The sequence below is a fragment of the Oryx dammah genome, unplaced genomic scaffold (assembly GCF_014754425.2).
Source record: "Oryx dammah isolate SB20612 unplaced genomic scaffold, SCBI_Odam_1.1 HiC_scaffold_3, whole genome shotgun sequence".
NCBI classification, from domain to species: Eukaryota; Metazoa; Chordata; class Mammalia; order Artiodactyla; family Bovidae; genus Oryx; species Oryx dammah.
In genome coordinates, this window is record NW_024070187.1 from 33,719,573 (window position 1) to 33,742,861 (window position 23,289).

Below are 23,289 nucleotides of genomic sequence, written 5' to 3' on the forward strand. Positions count from 1 at the left end.
TGCATACAAATATATAACAGGGTTACTATCATTATTATTAGAACAAGCTCGCCATCTAATGGCTATCAAACAGATAACAGGTCTAAGCCTTTCAAGGCAGAAATGAAAAGAGCAATAGAACCTGGGGATTAAATCCATGAAAAGACTTTGTCACAATTTTGTCTCCACATGTGCATGCTCCATCATGCCAACTCTTTGCCACCCCATGGAAGTAGCCTGCCAGGCTCCTCTGTCTGTGGAATTTTCCAGACAAGAATACTGGAGTGGGCTGCTATTTCCTACTCCAGGGAATCTTCCAGATCCAAGGATCAAACCCCTGTCTCCTGCACTGGCAAGTGGATTCTTTACCACTGAGCCACCTGGGAAATCCCTAATTTGGTCTTCACTGTTTTGCTACTCAGCACTGTATTACAAAAGAACATTCTCCACTTGTTATAACTGCTTCTTCTCACAACTAAACGTCACTGAGAATTCTGTGAAAACATGAGGCAGCATCAAGTCACTACAATGTAATTTAACACTGTCTCTACCACTCACTATCACTGTGGTCCTGGACTAGTAGTAGTACTCCTCTGGGTCTCCTCCATTCGTTCATCCACAAAGCGAGAGTAGTGATGACTTCTAGCAAATAGCTGTTAGAATTAAATAAGATAATCCAAAATGCTTATAAATTATAGCATACAAACAAAGCAAAACAGAAACATCTAAGTGTCCAGACTTCCAGTAAATAAACATAAGTAAGTCTCAGCTTTTTGCATCAAGTCAAGGGCAAACATTCATAAGTGATGTTTGCGATTAAGTTAACAGAAAGAAGAGCCAATTTAAAACAAAAGCTTCAGTGTATTTGTTATCTCAAAATTTTATACAAACTAATTTTATTAGTCAAATGCTTCATAACGATTAAACATAGAGTCTTCAGAATTAGCAAAACTGCTTTGGTTCTCCTAGGATATCCACAACCTATAATATTTTATCAAAATTTTAATTTTCTCAAATGTGAAAAAGATTATTTATCTCATCGAATTGACACATATATTCAACATATGTTATTTTTTCTTATTTTATTTAGTGCTATAATTGTATGTTTTGAAATAAATGTTATGAAATTAATTGTGGCATTCTATATTAAAATTTGAGAAATACTATACTTGCAAATCGGAGAAGGCAATGGCACCCCACTCCAGCACTCTTGCCTGGAAAATTCCATGGACATAGGAGCCTGGTAGGCTGCAGTCCATGAGGTCGCTAAAAGTCGGACACGACTGAGCGACTTCACTTTCACTTTTCATTTTCATGCATTGGAGAAGGAAATGGCAACCCACTCCAGTGGTCTTGCCTGGAGAATCCCAGGGACAGGGGAGCCTGGTGGGCTGCCGTCTATGAGGTTGCACAGAGTCGGACACGACTGAAGCGACTTAGCAGCAGCAGCAGCAGCAGCCGCCGGGGTCCAGCCCCGGTGGATCCAGGGAATTTGAAGGTGGGGACGGCGTCAGCGTCTTTGGAAAAATACATATTTAATTACAGATATAGAGAGAGATTAGAAACGGATAATGTAGTAGCAGATAGTGTAGTGGAGAAAAGGAGGCTGAATCCAGGTGGGAATTCAGCCAGAGAAACGGGAGCAAAAAAGAAGCGACATGGTGGAATCAGTCTTTCCGGAAACTGATCTGATTTCTTTATTTTGGGGTTTGCTTATATACCTTTTGTTACACATAGGGATGAATACAGAGTCACGTGGGGGTCTTAGGGATATTACATCATCTTCTGGCCATGAGTGAGACCTGCTGACATTCTATGATCCTTTCTTTCTGATAACCAAAAACGTTATTTCTTCCAAGGGTGTTTTTTCTTAAACCAGGCACCACCCTCCAGATAAAGTTGCATTCCTATAGGGTGAGGGTGTAGTGAGTTACAATCAAGAAAGGAATTTATTTAACCCAAGGTTAACAGGATTAATCTTAAAGGTTAAAACTTGAGAAATATGCTGAAAGGTTAATACTTATTTCTCCTATATGTTAGTTATATTCATTATAAGGGCAGGGAATATGGAGATTTAGCAGCAAACATCAGCCCAACAAATAAAAATCCTTTCACCAATGTTCCCCTTAAGATCTATCTAGTCTTAAGATAGTGATAAAGTTACATTTTTACATAACAAAGACACAGTGATTTATAACAAAGTACAGTGATCTATTACAAAAGAGAAAATAATTAACTCAGAAAGTCTAGTATTGCTAACATCAAAAACTACTATATTTCCTTTTCTATATTCCAAATACATTGATTAATATATTCCCAGGTGCCTAAGGATATGGAGGCCTGGCGGCAATCATTGACTCAATGAGAAGAAAAAGCCCTATGCTAATTAAGACTCTCAAAATACTCCAAAACTCTCTGTGCTGTTTATGGTTAAGAGGTAGTAAACAATCATGTGAGTAGTGGCAGGAGTATGGATAATCCTGTCACACAAGCTAGTCTGTCAGCAGAGAGGTTTGACCTGAGACATCCTTGTCCCACCCAGAGCAGGGAATTAGCAGCAATTATTGACACAACAAATGAAAAACCCGTCACCAATATAATTCCTAACCAACCCACTATACTAATAATTTCTAACTCCCCAAAAGAATTTGCCTTTAGTAAGTCTACAACATCTCGTGCCTCTCAGGTTGGGAGGCTGTAAACAATCACATGTGGCCGGATGAACCTATACAGGCGGGCTAGATAACCTTCAGAGGAGTCCGTAAGCTGAAACACTCTTGTCACGCCCAAGAATTTTTACTGCCTTGGAGCTGCACGTTTACTCCTTCTCCGAGAGAAATGGTTATGGGGGAGAACATAAAACAGACTGGTTTTGGGGTAGATGCTCAGGAACAGGGGGTTTCCTGAGGCTTGATCACGCCTTTGCGTATTCCAAGCCTCCTTCCTCATGACCTTTGCCATGGGCGGAGTTCCTCATGCTGGCCCCCAACAAGCAGCATGCTTGCAAATGTGGTTGAAAGCTTCCACTAATAAAGACTGGAAATATCACCAAAATTGGCAAAACCTGATTCCTACTGATACTCCAGTACATCATATTTTATCATGAATATTACAAAAAATACTATTTGCTATAGTTCTTAAAAATATTACATACTAGACATGTGACACAACATTCTACTCTGTTTTCTTATTCCTCACAAAAAACTTATGAAGTAGACATTATTCTCATCTCTATTTTCAGATGAGAAAGGAAAGCTAAGAGAGATTAAATAATTTGTTCAAGTTTAGCCTGATTGCAGCTGAGATGTGTCTAACTCCAGAGTCCAGATTTTTAGCCACTGCATCATAATCCCAAAACTGTCATGCTTCCTAGCTTTATATGATCAGATTGAGATACATTAGATGCACTTCTGAAAGACATGCCTAACTTCTTAAAAACTTACAGTTGATTCTTATAATTTTCCCTGTGTGAATGTTGTTACAATTTATATTATACATTACCAATCAAAGACACTAGGGCTTTATCTCAGCTCTGCTGTGCTATTATCTATTAAAAATTAATAACAAAAATTAATTCCTTAATTAATACGCATAGGAGGAGTTCCTAACTCACTGCAGAATTTTACATTGCTTATTCATCAAACTCAAAATAGCTTAACAACTACCTAATTAATTCCTAATTTATATTATTGGACCATTCCTTACCTACTCGCATCTGGACATACACCAAGAGATACTGGCCCTAGGTGTTTTTAGATATACTGTTCAAAAATAAATAACAAAAACAATATAAAACTTTTCCAACCAATCATCCCAATGACCATTACATAATTTTTTTCAAAGAATGATAAATAAGTGAAATATATTTCAATTAAGTAACTCAACTTCAAATTGTAAACACCAAACTCAATACAAAGGAACAGCCTGGCTTCCCCTCTGAAAATAAATGATTTTCATTGTTAAGTTTCAAAGTATTTAACGCAGAAAATTAATCTTTCTCTGAAAAATTTCTATTTTAAATATGTCATGGTATTTTGGACACATGACTAATATCTGAAAAAGTCTTCATGTATTTAAATGTATTGATTTTAACACAGAAATGTATCACATGTTATAAGCAAAGTGACAATCAATTTTTGAATAATTAGTAGTAATAGAACATGTAAAATGTTACACAGATAATAAATTCAAATCAGAAAGTACAGTTTCAAATCTATATACTAATGATGAAACATTAAGTAATTAGAGCAAAAAATAACCAATGATAGGACAAAAGTCTTTGACAAAGAATTCAAGATTTCAAGAGAGTAAGCAAATTGTCTGGAGAAGGCAACGACAAACCACTCCAGTACTCTTGCCTGGAAAATCCCATTGACAGAGGAGCCTGGTAGGCTGCAGTCCATGGGTTCACTAAGAGTTGGATACGACTGAGTGACTTCACTTTCATTTTTCTCTTTCATGCATTTGAGAAGGAAATGGCAACCCACTCCAGTGTTCTTGTCTGGAGAATCCCAGGGACGGGGGAGCCTGGTGGGCTGCCGTCTATGGGGTTGCACAGAGTCGGACATGACTGAAGTGACTTAGCAGCAGCAAGCAAATTGTCATGGGCTCCTATTTTATTCTGGGCAACTCTGAAAGGCACTTTCCATGTAAATCTGTCATCCATTTGGGTAGGATGATATTTTGAGACAGATATTTTAATTGTCAATTGACAAATGAGGGTAAAGGACACAGAAAGACTGGATCACTTGCCTAAGGTAAAGCTGAATTTCTAGCTTGGATGTATCTGTCTCTAAAGTGTCTGTTCTCTTTTGAGATTAAATTGTGGTTTCTTTAATTTGAATGAATTTTAAAATGCAATTTCCCACAGAGAGTTATTGTGAGGATAACCTGAGCTAGCTTAGACAAAGAGCATGACTTACAGGCATCTAATTTTTCTTCCTATCAACATATATGTCCAGCTACAAATTGCTAAAATTTATATATAATCCACTCCTAGTATTAACCAAAGAAAGATTTGGAGAAACAGCATCTTAATGAATATGTTCCAAAAGAGTAACACACAACCATATTTTAGCCTCCTTTCCTTTCAAATCTAATACATTTAGTTAATTATGGTGCTTCACTGTCAAACTAGCCAGGTGCATGCTTCCCATCAGCTTCTGCCTCTTTAAAGGCAGTACTAGGAAAAGCCTCAATAGACACTGACCTTGTTTTAGTTCACTGCACAAAAGAACAGCTACAGATTAAATGTTCCAAAACCAAAAAGCTCAAATTCTTATTCTTTATAGAACAGTATGCACTGTTTGATAGTTAACTAGTGCTTTGATTGCATCTATTTGTAGAAAGCGTGTTCAGTTACACAAAGGTTACATTTTGCAAACAGTTCATTTTGGAGGACTCACAGGGAAGGGTTAGTTGCTCAGTCCTGTAGACTCTTTGCAGTCCCATGGACTGAAGCTCACCAGGCTCCTCTGTCCCTAAAATTTCCCAGGCAAGAATACTGGAGTGGGTTACCATTCGCTTCTCCAGGGGATCTTCCCGACCCTTGGATCAAACCTCTGTCTCCTGCATTACAGGCAGATTCTTCACCATCTGAGTCACCAGGGAAGCCCCATCGGAAGTAATACTGCTTATTTTAGATATTCTATTAGGCTTTATAATTACCTTATGCCTGAGGAAAATACTTGGCATCCTTTATGTTAATTATTTTCAACTTTAGAATTATCTGAGGAATATGAACTATGGACAAGGAACAAGATTTTACTTTTGGATTAAGCAAGCTCCTCATAAAGCTCCTAGCTCTAGTTACACTGATGTGTCAACGTTTAGAATTTCTTCCACTAAACTGGTAACATGATGCCACCAGCTTGTATTGAAAGGAGTTGCGGAGAAACCTAATGTTAGCAAATATTTTAGATTTTATGAAGACATATGAGCAAAATATCTCAGTTCTTAGTAACAAAAGTTCTTTTATTTTAAAAAATGCATTGATTGATTGACAAAATGATTGTACTCAGTGTGCTCGTTGCACAGTCATGTCTTACTCTTTGTGATCCCATGGACCTGTGGCTTCACTATATTTTTCATGTCCTTCTTTAATTATTACCTTATTTTTCTTGAATGATTATTTTGTAAGATGTTTAAATTAATAGAAAAAATCAGTTCAGTTCAGTTCAGTCGCTCAGTCGTGTCCAACTCTTTGCAACCCCATGAATTGCAGCACGCCAGGCCTCCTTGTCTAACACCAACTCCCGGAGTTCACTCAAACTCACATCCCTCGAGTCCGTGATGCCATCCAGCCATCTCATCCTCTGTCGCCCCCTTTTCCTCCTGCCCACAATCCCTCCCAGTATCACAGTCTTTTCCAATGAGTTAACTCTTCACATGAGGTGGCCAAAGGACTGGAGTTTCAGCTTTAGCATCATTCCTTCCAAAGAATACCCAGGGCTGATCTCCTTCAGAATGGACTGGTTGGATCTCCTTGCAATCCAAGGGACTCTCAAGAGTCTTCTCCAACATCACAGTTCAAAAGCATCAATTCTTCAGCGCTCAGCTTTCTTCAAAGTCCAACTCTCACACCCATACCTGACTACTGAAAAAACCGTAGCCTTGACTAGACAGACCTTTGTTGGCAAAGTAATGTTTTTGCTTTTGAATATGCTATCTAGGTTGGTCATAACTTTTCTTCCATGGAGTAAGTGTCTTTTAATTTCGTGGCTGCAGTCACCATCTGCAGTGATTTTGGAGCCCAAAAATATAAAGTCTGACACTGTTTCCACTGTTTCCCCATCTATTTCCCATGAAGTGATGGGACCAGATGCCATGATCTTCGTTTTCTGAATGTTGAGCTTTAACCCAACTTTTTTACTCTCCTCTTTCACTCATATATTTATTTATTCAAAGGATTTGTGGAACTTTATTCAGACTGTTCACTGCTCTGCTGAAAAACAAACTTTTGAAAAATTGCAAATTTTAATTAATTTTTAGATTAAAATACAGACAATGATGAAATTTAAAAGCACATTAAAAGATGCCCATAATTAATACTGTTCAGTCACTAACTCATGTCCATCTTTTTGGACCCTAAAGACTGCAGCACACCAAGCTTCTCTGTCCTTCAGTATATTTCAAAGTTTGCTCAAACTCATACCCAGTGAGGCAGTGAGGCCATCCAACCATCTCATCCTCTGCTGTCCCCTCTTCTCTTGCTCTCAATCTTTCTCATCATCAGGGTCCTTTTCAATGAGTCAGCTCTTCGCATCAGGTGGCCAGAGTATTGGAGCTTCAGCTTCAGCATCAGTCCTTCCAATGAATATTCAGTATTGGTTTCCTATAGGATTGACCTCTTGCTGTTCAGGGGATTCTTCTCCAGCACCACAGTTTGAAAGCATCAATTCTTCGGCACTCAGCTTTTTAATGGTCCAACTTTCACATCTGTACATGACTACTGGAAAACCATAGATTTGACTATATGGACCTTTGTCAGCAAAGTGATGTCTCTGTTTTTGAATACACTGTCTAGGTTTGTCAGAGCTTTTCTTCTAAGAAGCAAGCGTTTTTTCATTTTATGGCTGCAGTCACCATCCACAGAGATTTATGGAGCCCAAGAAAATAAAATCTGTCCCTTTTTCCTGTTTTCCCATCTATTTCGCATGAAATGATGGAAACAGATGCCATGACCCTTGTTTTTTGAACACTGAGTTTTATCCCAGCTTTTTCACTCTCCTCTTTCACAATAAATTATTATGACTACAATAATAGCCATCTTTACCAAGCGTAAGTCATAAGCACAAAATGCAATAATTTGATGAAATAGAAATACAAATTCAAATGTATAAGTATATGAGCATTTATATGAAATAAATTTGGAATCATACAATTCAAATTGTCATTCTCTCCTTTGTTTTTGCTATTCTGATATTTCACTTGGTTGGCTAATATACTTTAAATATACTGCTTATACTATAAGTAGTATAGTATATCTACCATTAATAATATTAAGTGAATATTATAATATGTACATTTATTATAAATTTTCCTGGCATTTAGAATGTCTCTTTGCATGTTAAATTACTTAGTATGAAACAGTATTAAATATATATATATTGAAAAAATGTAAGAAAATTTTTAAATTATATATTTTCAAACTGTCCAGTAAAATAAATCTAATTAAAAGTGTTTGATTTTTTATTAAAAAAATGAACTTTACTAATTTTTGCTTTTATTTTTTATATCCATTTTTATTCATTATACATATGTCCAAAGATGTTTATGTTTTAAATATAATTATTTTAATAGCTATTCATTGTACAACTATTATCTGCTAATTACTGTAGTAAAAAAGACAACTGAACTTCTACACTTTTAACATATGATGATTTATCTAGTTTTTGCTAATTTAACCATCATGAATTGTATGTTAAACTGAATAAATTTTATACATGCCATATATGAAAATTATTCAAAATATTTGACTTAATATTTTAAAAACAAAAGTACTTCTATGGTTTTTCACAAAATTTTCCTTGACCATTACAGTATGCTTTACTAGAAATTGCTACTAATTTTTAATAAAATCCTATAGTCAAAAATGAATGTTTTGTTCTAATAAAGTTTATTTAAAACCTCTAATGAGTTTCAGTAATGTAAGTAGTAGAATTTAATGGTATCATTATTTTAATTTTCAGACTTTTTGTATTTTATCATGATCAAATATCAATAATGAGCTTCTTATAGTCTGAGATCTTTAATTATATTGCTTTAAAAAGAAAACAAATTATATAAAACCAATTCAACCAAAAATTCTTTATGAGTTAAAGTACACAAACAAGTATTTGTGTCTTTTTTCAAACCCCATAATGTGGCATGTGAAATAAAACAGGTTTTCAAAAGGTATTGTGTTGAGTAATATTTTTAAAAAACCAAGTCCTTTTAAGGACTATCTCACTCATTAAAACTGTTCTTCTGATATGATATTTATCTTCTGAACAATTTGGTTAACTCTGTTGATTCATAAGGTACTCTTGTTCTGGCCTCAACCAAGTTATCTACACCTTAAAGCAGATTCAGGAGATTCATCATATTTGTTTTATCATTTTTATAATTAATGAAATACACTGCACTCATTATTTTATAAGAGATAAAATTTATAAATGTTCATTTTTGTCCCCAAGCAAATAAATTAAGCTGCTGCTGCTGCTGCTAAGTTGCTTCAGTCGTGTCCAACTCTGTGCGACCCCACAGACAGCAGCCCAGCAGGCTCCCCCGTCCCTGGGACTCTCCAGGCAAGAACACTGGAGTGGGTTGCCATTTCCTTCTCCATGAAAGTGAAAAGTGAAAGTGAAGATGCTCAGTCGTGCTCTTCTATATTTTTAAGGCACCCTTTGCCCTTTATCATGGTTGCCTAACAAACACAGCTCAGATTGCTATGTTGCCCAGTATTCAGTTTATTCAAATTGGTTTTACTGTTATTGTGAAAAATCTTTAAAAACACAAAAATAGAGAAAACATTACAATTGGTCAATGAAACTTTTACCCCAGGCTTTTGATAATTTTCAATAATTTACCAACACTGTTTCCATCTATTCCCTCCTCCGTATTTGTTAGTAAAGCAAATCTCAGATACTATCATTTCAACCACATGTTTTGAGTTTTCCTCAAAAACAAAATTAAAGAAAAATAACACCCAAAAAATAAAAATAATTCTGTGATAATTATTCCCTCCCTATTCAAACTTCTCTGATAAACTCATAAATATATATTTTACAGTGTTTTATGTTTTGCAAAAAAAGGTGTCACATTGCATTTGCCACTTTTAATCTATAATACCCTTCTTTTTATCATGTCATTTACTTGTTGAAAAATCAAGACCATATGATGTCCTGTAGAATTCCACATATTCTATATTTATTTATTGGCAATCCCATCATAACATTTTACATTCCCTCTCCCCTCATCCCAACACTTCCTGTAAAATTATGGTTTAATTAAGAGACTTAAACAGATTTAGTACTTGTGGGCAGGAGTGGTGTTGCTGTGTAGTTCTCTAGTCATTTCATTCAGAGAGACAAAATGTCTACTTGTTACACTTGAACTAAAGCTAGAGGTCAATGACGTTAGGTACTTTTTATCAATTCAATTACTGAAAAGTCCACCACTAATAATATATTTTTACCAACATGCTATGGCATATAGAGAGACCATAATGATTCCCTTTAATGATTGCTCAATGTACCACTATATGTTCAACAAATATCCTATCGACAGACATCTGAGGTGTTTCCAATATTTTGCAATGATTAGCTATTTGCATATATTATTTTGTAAACTTCCAGTGTTTTACAATTAAATTTATAAATGTTCGATAGTTGATCTAAAGATAAATGTCTGTGTAGTTTTGGCAGATGTTGACAAAAAAAGTGTACATTGGCACCATGTATAATTCTTTAAAATAAATACATATGAATGACAAAATTATATAAGGTATTTGCATAAAAGCAAAAAAATATATACATTTTTAACATATCTGTCAAATCAAATCCAGGAATAATGTCCCAAGAAATGGTTATCCTAAATTTATTGGCATTTAAGTTTAAAAAAAATTAGCTTATTTTTGATATTAGCCTAAAATACTAACACCACACACAAAAACAAACTCAAAATGGATTAGAGACTTAAATGTAAGGCCAGAAACTATAAAGCTCTCAGAGGAAAACATAGGCAGTACACTCTTTGATATAAATCATAGTAAGATGCTCTTTGACCCACCTCCTAGAGTAATGGAAATGAAAACCAAAATAAACAAATAGGACTTAATGAAATTTAAAACCTTGGGCACAGCAAAGGTAAGATTAAGAGACAACCTGCAGGACAGAAGAAAATAATTGCCAATGAAACAACTGACAAAGGATTAATGTCCAACATATATAAACAGCTCATATAGCTCAATATCAGAAAAACAAACAGCCCGATAAAAAATGGGCAGAGGACCTAAACAGCTATTTCTCCAAAAAAGACATACAGATGGCTAATAAACACATGAAAAGATGCTCAATTATTAGAGAAATGCAAATTAAAACTACAACGAGGTATCATTTCACACATCAAAAAATCTACAAAGAGTAAATGCTGGAGAGGATCTGGAGAAAAGGGAACCCTCTTGCACTGTTGAGGAGAATGTAAATAAACTGATACAGCCATTATGGAGAAGAGTATGGAAATTCCTTTAAAAATGAGAAATAAAACTACCACCTGACCCAGCAATCCCACCTCTGGCCATATACCCTGAGAAAACCATAACTGAAAAAGGCACATGTATGCTAATGTTCATAGCAGCACTATTTACAATAGCTAGGACATGGAAGCAACCTAGATGTCCATCACAGAGGAATGGAATAAGAAGCTTATATACCACAAATGGAATATTACTCAACCATATAAAGAACAAATTGGAGTCAGTTCTAGTGAGGTTGATGAATCTAGAGTCTGTGATACGGAGTGAAGTCAGAAAGATTAAAAAAATATTGTATACTAATGCATATATACAGAATCTAGAAAAATGGTATTGATGAACCTATTTGCAGGGAAGGAATGGAGACACAGATAAAGAGAACAGACTTATGGGCACAGTGTGGAAGGAGAGGGTGGGATGAATGGAGGAAGTATCATAGACATATACACATTCAGTTCAGTTCAGCTGCTCAGTCGTGTCTGACTCTCTGCGACCCTATGGACCACAGCACGCCAGGCCGTCCCGACCATCACCAACTCCCGGAGTTTACCCAAACTCATGTCCATCGAGTCGGTGATGACATCCAACCATCTCATCCTCTGTCATCCCCTTCTCCCCCTGCCCTCAATCTTTCCCACCATCAGGGTCTTTTCCAATGAGTTGGTTCTTCACATCAGGTGGCCAAAGTATTGGCGTTTCAGCTTCAACATCAGTGCTTCCAATGAACACTCAAGACTGATCTCCTTTAGGATGGACTGGAAGGACCTCCTCGCAGTCCAAGGGACTTTCAAGAGTCTTCTCCAACACCACAGTTCAAAAGCATCAATTCTGCTCTCAGCTTTCTTTACAGTCCAGCTCTCACAAACATACAAGACTACTGGAGAAACCATAGCCTTGACTAGATGGACCTTTGTTGGCAATGTAATGTATCTGCTTTTTAATATGCTGTCTAGGTTGGTCATAACTTTCCTTCCAAGGAGTAGGTACATTATCATATGTTAAATAACTGGTGAGAAGTTGTTATATAACACAGCGAGACAGTCTGGCACCCTGTGATGATCTAGATGGGAAGGCTCAAGAGGGGGTAATATATGTCTAATTATGGCTGATTTGCATTGTTGAATGGCAGAAACCCTCACAACATTGGGAAGCAATGTTCTTCCAATTAAAAAGTAAATTAAAAATATTTAAAATTAAAGGTAAATTAAAACATTGTTTTGACAACTGTTAACATATATAACATACTGCATGAACAAAAATCCATGATAAAACATTATACCTGTAAACAACCTTAGAGATTATGTCTAATTCATAAAATTTAAAAACATGGACAATAAATTCCAAGAGTGGATTTTCTCAAATGTATGCAGTAGGACTCAATATTTTGAAATTCTACTTTAATGTTACTTCTGCTTTCACTTGAAAATGACTATATTCAAAGTATTTTTAGCATTAAAGAAAAAGTAAAACCTTGCCATTGTAGTCAAATATTTAAATTTGACTGAACAATTAATCCCTATATCCTACATCAAAAGCAATAATTTTGTTATTGAAAATATTACACTTTTAACACCTTAATACAAATATAAATACAAACATATATAATGGGCTCCCTTCTTATTTAGCAAGAATTTGTTTATCGCACATTGTATCTCTCTGTGTATATGTGTTTACGAGTGTGTGTTTTTGGTTTCTAGTGGTATTTATTACTTTTGAGGTCAATCCTACTGCATTATCTAGCACAGTTATTACTGAGATGGCTAAGATTTGAAAGAGTAAACTTAAATCCACAAAACTTTCATTTGCTGTATCAAATAAGTGAAAGATAGGATTATATTATTGTTCCCCTCTTAAAAAAAAGAAGATATTAACTTTTTCATTAAGTGTTTCATCAGAATTTCCCCCATGGAAACAGCTTTGTTTCATATTTTTTCTTATTTAATAATTATCTTCCAACAAAACTTACTTTCATAATACGTTATAAGATCAGCAGAATAATGTATCCAGGTTACCTACCATTCATCCTGTGCACGGAATAGACAAACTGGGGACTACTGAAAAGCCTGAATGAAGCCTAAAACAATATTTAGCTGATCAAATGCAAGCTAAATGACTAAGACCTGAGTTGTAAGAAATTGTGCATTTCCTCAATACTTACCTGAAGGATGAAGATTCTGTTCCTCTAAAAATTCCAAATCAAGCATTAGATCATCTTCATCCAGTTCACAAGAGCCCAAATTATTCAAAACATCCTGAAAAAAAAGCAAAACCAATAGTTAGAAACTAAAACACTGAGAAACTAAGGCAAATACCCACATTTAGATGTCATGAAGTAAAAAAGAACTCAAACTTTGCAAATAAATGCTTTAACTGAACCCCAGAAATTATTTTCTTATCTTACCAGCTTTAACATTACTAGCACAAAAAATTTCAATAATTATAAAAATTTTAACTCATTAAAAATACACAAAGAGGTTTTTCAAAAGTATGGAAGAGTGTGAAGTAAACCTTTAGATATTTATCATACCAATCTGAGTAATAGTCTTCTAACACATTTAATGAATTATTTCTCAAACAGTTTTTTTAAAAAGTGCCAACTCTGAAACGTGTATTCTTGAAAGGGGGGGATCCAGTTCTGTTTCCTAATCATTTGCTTTGGATTAGGAGGGATTAACAGTATAAATTAATATCAATTAAGTTAAAAATTAATTATTGAATTTTATGTCATAAATATCAGAGCTAGATCATGTTACTTTTTCATTTCTTTTTCAAGAGGGCAAACAGTATAGTAAACTAGAAGGAGATATTGAGAAATCTTGAGGGAAATCAGTGATGGGCAGAGGTAGAAACTCTTGAAGGAGGACTACATTCCTGATCTGTGTATTTGTATATCATTGGTAGAGACCAGGTTAAAAAACAACTTCCCTGATAGCTCAAACAGTAGAGAATCTGCCTACAATGCATGAGACCCAAGTTTGATCCCTTGGTCAGGAAGATTCCCTGGAGAAGGGGATGGCTACCCACTCCAGATTTCTTGCCTGGAGAATGCCATTGACAGAGAAGCCTTGTGAGCTGCAATCCATGGGGATGGGAAGAGTCGAACATAACTGAGCAACTCACACACACACACACACACACACACACACACACACACATGTTAAGAAAAGTAAGAAATTACTCATAGAGACTAGGATTAAAATAACTGGTTTGATCTCCTTTCAGTCCAAGGGACTCTCAAGAGTCTGCTCCAACACCATAGTTCAAAAACATCAATTCTTCAGTGCTCAGCTTTCTTTATAGTACAACTCTCACATCCATACATGACTACTGGAATAACCATAGCTTTGATGAAATGAATCTTTGTTGGTAAAGTAATGTCTCTGCTTTTTAATATGCTGTCTAGGTTAGTCATACCTTTTCTTCCAAGGAGCAAACATCTTTTAATTTCATGGCTGCAGTCACCATCTGCAGTGATTTTGGAGCCCCCAAAATAAAGTCTGTCACCGTTTCCACTGTTTCCCCATCTGTTTACCATAAAGTGCTGGGACCAGATGCCATGATCTTAGTTTTCTGAATGTTGAGCTTTAAGCCAACTTTTTCACTCTCCTCTTTCACTGTCATCAAGAGGCTCTTTAGTTCTTCTTCGTTTTCTGCCATAAGGGTGGTGTCATCTGCATATCTGAGGTTATTGATATTTCTCCTGGCAATCTTGACTCCAGCTTGTGCTTCATCCAACACAGCATTTCTCATGATATACTCTGCATATAAGTTAAATAAGCAGGGTGACAATATACAGCCTTGATGTACTCCTTTCCCAGTTTGGAACCAGTTTCTGTTCCATGTCCAGTTCTAACAGCTGCTTCTTGACCTGCATACAGATTTCCCAGGAGGCAGGGCAGGTGGTCTGGTATTCCCATCTCTTGAAGAATTTCCACAGTTTGTGGTAATCCACACACTCAAAGGCTTGGCATAGTCAATAAAGTAGAAGTAGATGTTTCTCTGGAACTCTCTTGCTTTTGTGAGGATCCAACGGATGTTAGCAATTTTCCTCTGCCTTTTCTAAATTCAGCTCGAACATCTGGACATTCTTGGTTCACACATGTTGAAGCCTGGCTTGGAGAATTTTGAGCATTGCTTTGCTAGCATGTGAGATGAATACAATTTTGAGGTAGTTTGAAAATTATTTGGCATTGCCCTTCTTTGGAATTGGAATGAAAACAAGACTAGGAACTGACTGTGGCTCAGGTTATGAACTCATCATTGGCAAATTCAGACTTAAACTGAAGAAAGTAGGGAAAACCACTAGACCATTCAGTATGACCTAAATCAAATCCCTTACGTTTATACAGTGGAAGTGACAAATAGATTCAAGGGATTAGAGCTGATAGACAGAGTGCCTGAAGAACTATGTACGGAAGTTCGTGACATTGTACAGGAAGCAGTGATCAAGACCACCCCCAAGAAAAAGAAATGCAAAAAGGCAAAATGGTTGTCTGAGGAGGCCTTACAAATAGCTGAGACAAGAAGAGAAGCTACAGGCAAAGGAGAGAAGGGAAGATACCCATTTGAATGCAGAGTTCCAGAGAACAGCAAGGAGAGATAAGAAAGCCTTCCTCAGTGATCAATGCAAAGAAATAGAGGAAAACAAGAGAATGGGAGAGACTAGTGATCTCTTCAAGAAAATTACAAATATAGGCAACACAAGATAAGCTGCCATTCTCAAAAATGCAAAACAGAATATTGAAACAATGAAAGAAATATAACTGAAGTTGATTGTGGAAAATTAAGAGTTTATTTAAGCATATATTACAAGGATACTATTTCTAAGTTCTATTGCACAGTATTCAAATATGAGAATTTTAATCAAGGAGTCAAAAATACATTGGTTTAAAAATTCTTTAATGATTAAGGTGTAGTAATTGATACAGCTTCAAATTAGCCTTAATAATTTTATATGCTTGTATTTTGAATTTCATTGACCAATATTATGGTCTTAACTGTTTTCATTCAAAATTTATAAAATGGATCTTTTATAACCTTATTTTCAAGCTGAGGATAGATTATCAACTGTCAAATTCAAAATAGGGTTGAACCCTAGTACCTTAGAAAGTGATTATTTTTGAAGACAGTACCATTAAAGAAGAAACTACACTTAAATCAGCTCACAAGTATGGGCCCTAATACAATATGACTGGTGTTCTTACAGGAAATATCAGGACAGACAAGAAAGACAGAGGGACAGCCATGGGAGGACACAGCAAGAAGGGAGCCATCTGCAAGCCAAGGAAAGAGAATTCAGGAGAATCCAAACCTGCCTACACTTTGATCTTAGATGCCCAGCCCCCAGAACTATAAAAAAATACATGTCTGCCGTTTAAGCCGCCCAGTTGTGGAATTTTATCACAGCCCCAGCACACTTACACAGCCAACAACATTTAGAAAACAATGGAGATTAGAAGAAAGGAAATAAATGCATAGCTGGCATATAATTCTGTGTTATGCTATGTAAGGACATCTTTCTCAATATAAGCTTATATGTTTTGCATAGCATTTCTCCCTTAAATTTGAAATTACTTCATTTGATATACCTAGCTATAGAAAAATATACCAGGTTCTTAAATAAGCCAAACTTCCTGTCCTTGGTGAATGATCCAAATGGGCATTTTATCCAAACTTGCTGATGACAGCCCTTTCAGAAAAATGAGAAGCAGTTCTGTCTGGTGTTGGATATTACAAGGTGTGCATCACAGGGACCTTGGACTTCACTGCATGGTTAAGACCAGATTAAGTTTACTGGAAAAATGTCAAGTGTTATATTAGTAGGTCTTCTGATTCTTGGTTCTAGCAATTCCCGAGATCCAGAAACATACATGATCTTTTCAAGGCTGAACTGTTCAACCCTATTTTGGATCTAATGGTTGATAAGCTTACTCCTTGGAAGAAAAGTTATGACCAACATAAATAGCATATTCAAAAGCAGAGATATTACTTTGCCACCTAAGGTCTGTCTAGTCAAGGCTATGGTTTTTCCAGTAGTCATGTATGGATGTGAGAGTTGGACTATGAAAAAGGCTGAGCGCCGAAGAATTGATGCGTTTGAACTGTGGTGTTGGAGAAGACTCTTGAACATCCCTTGGACTGCAAGAAGATCCAACCAGTCCATTCTGAAGGAGATCAGCCCTGGGATTTCTTTGGAAGGAATGATGTTAAAGCTGAAACTCCAGTACTTTGGCCACCTCCTGTGAAGAGTTGACTCACTGGAAAAGACTCTGATGCTGGGAGGGATTAGGGGCAGGAGGAGAAGGGGACGACCGAGGATGAGACGGCTGGATGGCATCAGTGACTTGATGGACGTGAGTCTGAGTGAACTCTGGGAATTGGTGATGGACAGGGAAGCCTGGTGTGCTGCGATTCATGGGGTTGCAAAGAGTCAGACATGACTGAGCAACTGAACTGAATCTATCCTCAGCTTGAAAATAAAGTTATAAAAGATTTTATTTATGTAACAAGGAACTATTTAAAAACTCTACCCCTGTTATATCATTTAGTTTAAGATTGAAACACCAACAAAGTGAACAAATTAAATTTGGAAAATTTGCTACATTGTTTTGATTTATTCTCATTTAGGAGGTGACCCTTGACATTTGGACTAGCAAGCTGGTCCATCACTGGTCTGGAGGAAGTGTTCTTTAATCTGCTTATTCCAAATTGCCTTGCTTTGATATACTGCTTACAAAGCAACTTTCTTATTAATGTAGTGGAGTCTTTGAAGTTGGTGAAACATCAAAAGAAAAGGAGAACAGATGTAACAACATGATGTTACAGAAGGAAAATCAATGTGAATTTACAGACTTAAAAGAGGTCTTTTCATATGTCTCCTTACAAGAGACCAATAGTAGCAATGGTACTTTTGCCAACACTTAAGGACACTCTAGATACTTGCTACCCAATATCCACCAACAAAAAAAGAGCCAGAGCTTTTTAATTAGTAGGGAAATAAAGAGAAAATACACAATAGTTTTGGATCATTCTTTTGTTGCCAGAAAACAAGATTTGTCTAAAACAAAAAATCAGGGGCAGTTTTAAAAGGCTAATGAAAGTGAAAGTCACTCAGTCATGTCTGATTCTTTGAGATGTCATGGACTATACAGTCCATAGAATTCTCCAGGCCAGAATACTGGAGTAGGTAACCTTTCCCTTCTCCAGGGGATCTTCCCAACCCAGGGATCAACCCCAGATCTCCCACATTGCAGGTGGATTCTTTACCAGCTGAGCCACAAGGGAAGACCAAAGAAATGCAAATTCCTAGTATGAACACATTTGTAACCAGTTTTAGGGTAATCCTATCAATCTGCTCTGGAATCATGGTAATATCTGCAGGAGGAAATGGCAACCCGCTCCAGTATTCTTGCCTAGAAAATTCCATGGACCAAGGAGCTTGGCAGGCTACAGTCCATGGGGTTGCAAAGAGTTGGATGAGACTGAGCCCAGCACAGCACAGCATGGTAATATGTACAGTTAAGTAGCTAAAGCATTTAAGATAAATTGATATATTAGGCTTGGTATGTGAAAATAAAACACTGAGAAGAATTTGATGATATAAAAACTAAACCAATGTTTAAAGGCCATGGGAAATTTAATACATATTCTTATTTATTTTTTATGTAAGATTTATGTGGTTGCTATGAGAAGAGTGATTGTTTAATTGTAAGGAAATGCTAACTTTTTACTAAATTCATAATATTAATAAATTAGATATTAAGTCAAGCACAATTATTACTAAGTATTCCCTAAGCAGACATTTAAAAATCTGTCAACAATACTAATTACTCATGAAATCTCCCAAATGACTCTAAGCCATTAAAGAGCAAACTAAATAGATATTAATGAAGTAATTCAAAAATCAATTTTCTAAACTCTAGGGATTTAACAATGAACTAAAGAGGCATGTTTTCTTTCCTCACTGAACTTAAAGATAACGAGATTCTAATAAAGAAATATCAATCTTTTTTATAAATAAAGTATGTACCATCATTTATAAATCAATCTCTTGTGTTTCATTACTGTGAATTAATTTTCCAGAGCCTGCTTGTTATTGAATAAAAATAAAACTGAATGTCTAGAGCTAGTGTTGAAAAAACAAGCTCTGATCAGTCTATTAATATGTAACTATTCCATAAGACCCATTTTATGACCTTTGGCCTTGTCTCTTCATTGCAATAAAGATAATTCTGATCTTGTGAAAAATAAAGAAAACTGGGACATGTTACTGCACAAGGAAGTATTGCTTATAAAAGAAATCATTCTGTCAAAGAAAATTACTAAGATACTCTCTACTAGTGGTTTTATAAACATGCTACTAATTGCATTTCTATACTGTTATATTTTAGATAAATGACTTTCCAAGAACCCTTAAAATATCTAAAAGGCAAGATATGAGATGCTCTAGACTTTAATAGTTGTTTATGTATATATTTAATGACACAGGAGAACTGCTCTGATCATTATTTAAATGTGAAGAGAATTTTTCAAACTAATCAATCTAGTTTACATTCTTCGATTCATTCTCCATTATGATCAGGTGATACTAGGTTATAAGTTTCATTCTCTACTAACCTAAATACAGAAGCTTCCATAAATTGACTAACAGGAGAATATTTCATTATTGAAAATGTATGATGAAGCTATTACAGATCTTCAGTGAAATGCACCTGTCTAAAATATATTCTGCAACTGGCTTTACAATTAATTACGTTGGCTGTTTTACTTGGGGAAAAAAAGATAAAGTCAAATAACTTGGTATATGCTTTCAAATAATCTGTAATATCCCAGAAAGATAATTACATGAACAGTGAAACATGAGAGACATAAAAGGGACAAGATACACATATAATCCAAAGCAGATGTCAGAACAGGCTGAGTATATAAAATTTCATGAGGGGGGCACAGAAACCCACTCCTGTATTCTTGCCTGGGAAATCCCATGGACAGAGGAGCCTGGTGGGCTACTGTCCACAGGGTCACAAAGAGTCGGACACGACTGAAGTGACTGAACACGCATGCATGCATGCAATTTCATAAAAGCTGAGTTTTGCATATCCATACATGCAGTGGAGAAGAAAATAATATGCCAACACATATGTACATATATATATATATATACACAAAATTATATAATTTCACTGTTATACTTCCACTGTTCACTGTTAACAGTGAAGTAACTTTCACTAACTACTACTCCAGGGAGTTATTTGGTTTTTATTTCCTGATTGGGTAAATGAAGCATTTGCTGTTGTTCTTTAGTTGCTAAGTGGTGTCCAACTCTTTTGCAACCCCATGGACCATCACCCGTCGGGCTCCTGTGTCCATAGAATTTCCCAGGCAAGAATATTCACTCACTATAACAGAGTTACCTTTACCTCTCAACATGGTAAGCACAGAGTATTTTCAAAGACAGCTTGCTCTATGCTAGGTCCTGTTTAATCTTATGGACCTTCATCTATCAAAATATAGTTTTAATAAATATTTCAAAAATTTGTCTTAATTCTATCAGCCCTTATTGGTGAGACTTCCCCACTATAAGTTCAAAAAAATACATTTTGTAAATATGAATGACAAATGTATATAATTCACTAAAGTGATATTTGGCATTATAAATACAAGCAAAGGATAATATTTTGTTTTGATTATTGTGTTTTTTCTTTCTGTATAAAAAGTTAGCAAACTGAGATTCTTAAAGCTATGAGTGGCTAACTCTTAGAGACCAGAGTTGCTAACTCTATATTAATAAAAGGTAAATTATTTTATATTATTCAGGCAATACAGTATTAAAATACTGAAGTATCACATTATAACATTTCACTTTTTAGGAAAAGTTAACATTTATATGAATTAATATCTCTCCATAGATTTCATATCTATTTTAAACCAATATCTGAATTTGTACAAAATTTTAAAGTAAAGATTGAAGGTTTCCATTATCAAAAGAGGAGAAGGGCAAAGAAGGGAAGGGGAAGACAGAGGATAAGATAGTTGGATGGCATTACTCACTCAATGGACATGAGTTTGAGCAAACTCAGGAAGACAGTGAATGACAGGGAAGCCTGGTGTGCTGCAATTCATGGGGTTGCAAAGAGTCAGACACAGCGACTGAACAACAACAATGCAAGGGAATAAATTAAAAGTAACTTTTATTATTAAGTAGTAAAAACAGAAATACAAGTAGAAAACTAGTGAGTATAAAAATATAATTAGCAAATGCAGTTTTTTCTTGTCATCATTTATGGCATAGAGGAAAATAAGTAATGTCTTTTGGGATTCTATTTTCATAACAAAAGAAAACAAATGTTACAGATGCCATCTCCTTGATTTCACGTTTCACTATGTGAGTCTGCATCACTTCAATAAAGCAACAGAAACAAATAATTATCAAATATTTGTAACTCTAATGAAAGCAAGACCCACTCAATAAAACACCACAATTAAATTGTGTGTAATTGGCTTGAGATGAACATGGTAACATGGAAAAGAATGCTGTCACAAGTAAAATTCTTGGAAATCTAGTATTTTTTAAATATATGTTAGAGAGATCATTATTTCTAGCCTTCATTCTTCTTTGTGCACTAGGAAAACGGTTAAAAAGTGTATTTCATTATCTTATAATTGGTGTTAAGGTCAACTTTTTGCCAAGAACCATTCCAGTTCTTTAACTTTCACTTATAATTCTTTCTAAACACTACTCTGAGATTACTTTCATTAAAGTAATCAATCATTTATACATCTAATACAGGAAAAGATGATACAGGTATGTGCCTACAGAACAAATACTATTCATAATTTCATTTTAATTCAAAACACAATGATCTGGGGCTTTCCTGGTGGTTCGATGGTTAAGACTCCACTCCCAGTGCAGAGGGCCAGGGTTCTATCCCTAGTTGGGGAACTAGATCCCACATGTTGCAATTAAGAGTTCAGATGCTAAACCCTCACTTTTACTTATGTGCAGGCTCATGAAAGAATTCACAATGGACAGAAATCATATGAAATGTGAACAGTTTGAAATAAGCTTTGTTTCCCTCTAAGAATAAGCACCTTCCTTCTGTCAGGAAGCCTGTGGTCATTTTTTGTTACTGGTAGCTCAATATAATCCCCCAATATGTTCTTTATTGTATTTTATGATTAAAACTGTGTGATTATTTTGCAAAACAGTAAAAAAAAAAAAAGTTTGCATGCTGCAACTAAGTCCCAGCACAGCCAAATAAACAAACAAGCATTTAAAACAAAACAAAATTCAACAATATGAGTTCTACCTATCCAAATTTGTTTCCTGAAAAATTATTAATAAAACTAAACATATTTATTATTTTCTGAAAATGCCATTTGCATTGAGTCTATTTTCTTTCCCCAAATACCTAAAGAGCAAATACAAAGTAACATATTCATACTTTATTACATCACAGACTTTTTTTTTACAACATTACTTATAAAAGGGTCTAAAACATGCCTTTTGCTAATGATAGGAAAGATTAAGTCTTTCTCTTAAAAATTCCCTTTATGTGCAATATATCCTGGTTTTGTTCTTCAGTCTCTCAGACATGTCCTACTCTTTGCAACCCCATGGACTGCAGCATGCCAGGCTTCATGGAACATAAGACCATCAATTATACACACACCTAAGCAGAGTACATTTGCCCAAAGAATGATATCAACTATTCACTGTACTTCTTGCTGGATAAAAACATATATGACTCAGTGCCACAACTGAGCAGAGAGTTCTTGTGTTCTCAGAACTTGTAGTGTTGTAGCATTATAATATATGAAAATAATATTTACCTAATAATATCTTATGATGCTATTGATATAATAATATCTCATGATGCTGTTGATATAATAATATCTCAATTAACTGGGGATGAGATGTCTTACTGCCAAGCTATTTTGATGACAAACAATAATGTCCTTTTTGAACATTAATTTTAACTATCTGATGCTTGGGGGAAAAAGTGTATTATCCAGAAAAAGAATTCATGTGTAATACTGAGGAAAGTTTTAAGAACACTTCATTGCTAGCCCTACAC

At 35.4% G+C, this 23,289-nt stretch overlaps 1 protein-coding gene across 2 annotated transcripts in view; it reads right to left on the bottom strand.

Moving 5' to 3' along the window:
- Positions 1-23,289, bottom strand: part of CCSER1 (coiled-coil serine rich protein 1) — a 975,365-nt gene that overhangs the window by 679,371 nt on the left and 272,705 nt on the right. For both annotated transcript variants that reach the window (XM_040237849.1, XM_040237850.1), the window contains exon 4: positions 13,371-13,464. In XM_040237849.1, the coding sequence (XP_040093783.1) occupies positions 13,371-13,464 (94 nt within the window). The remainder of the gene's footprint in view (positions 1-13,370; positions 13,465-23,289) is intronic.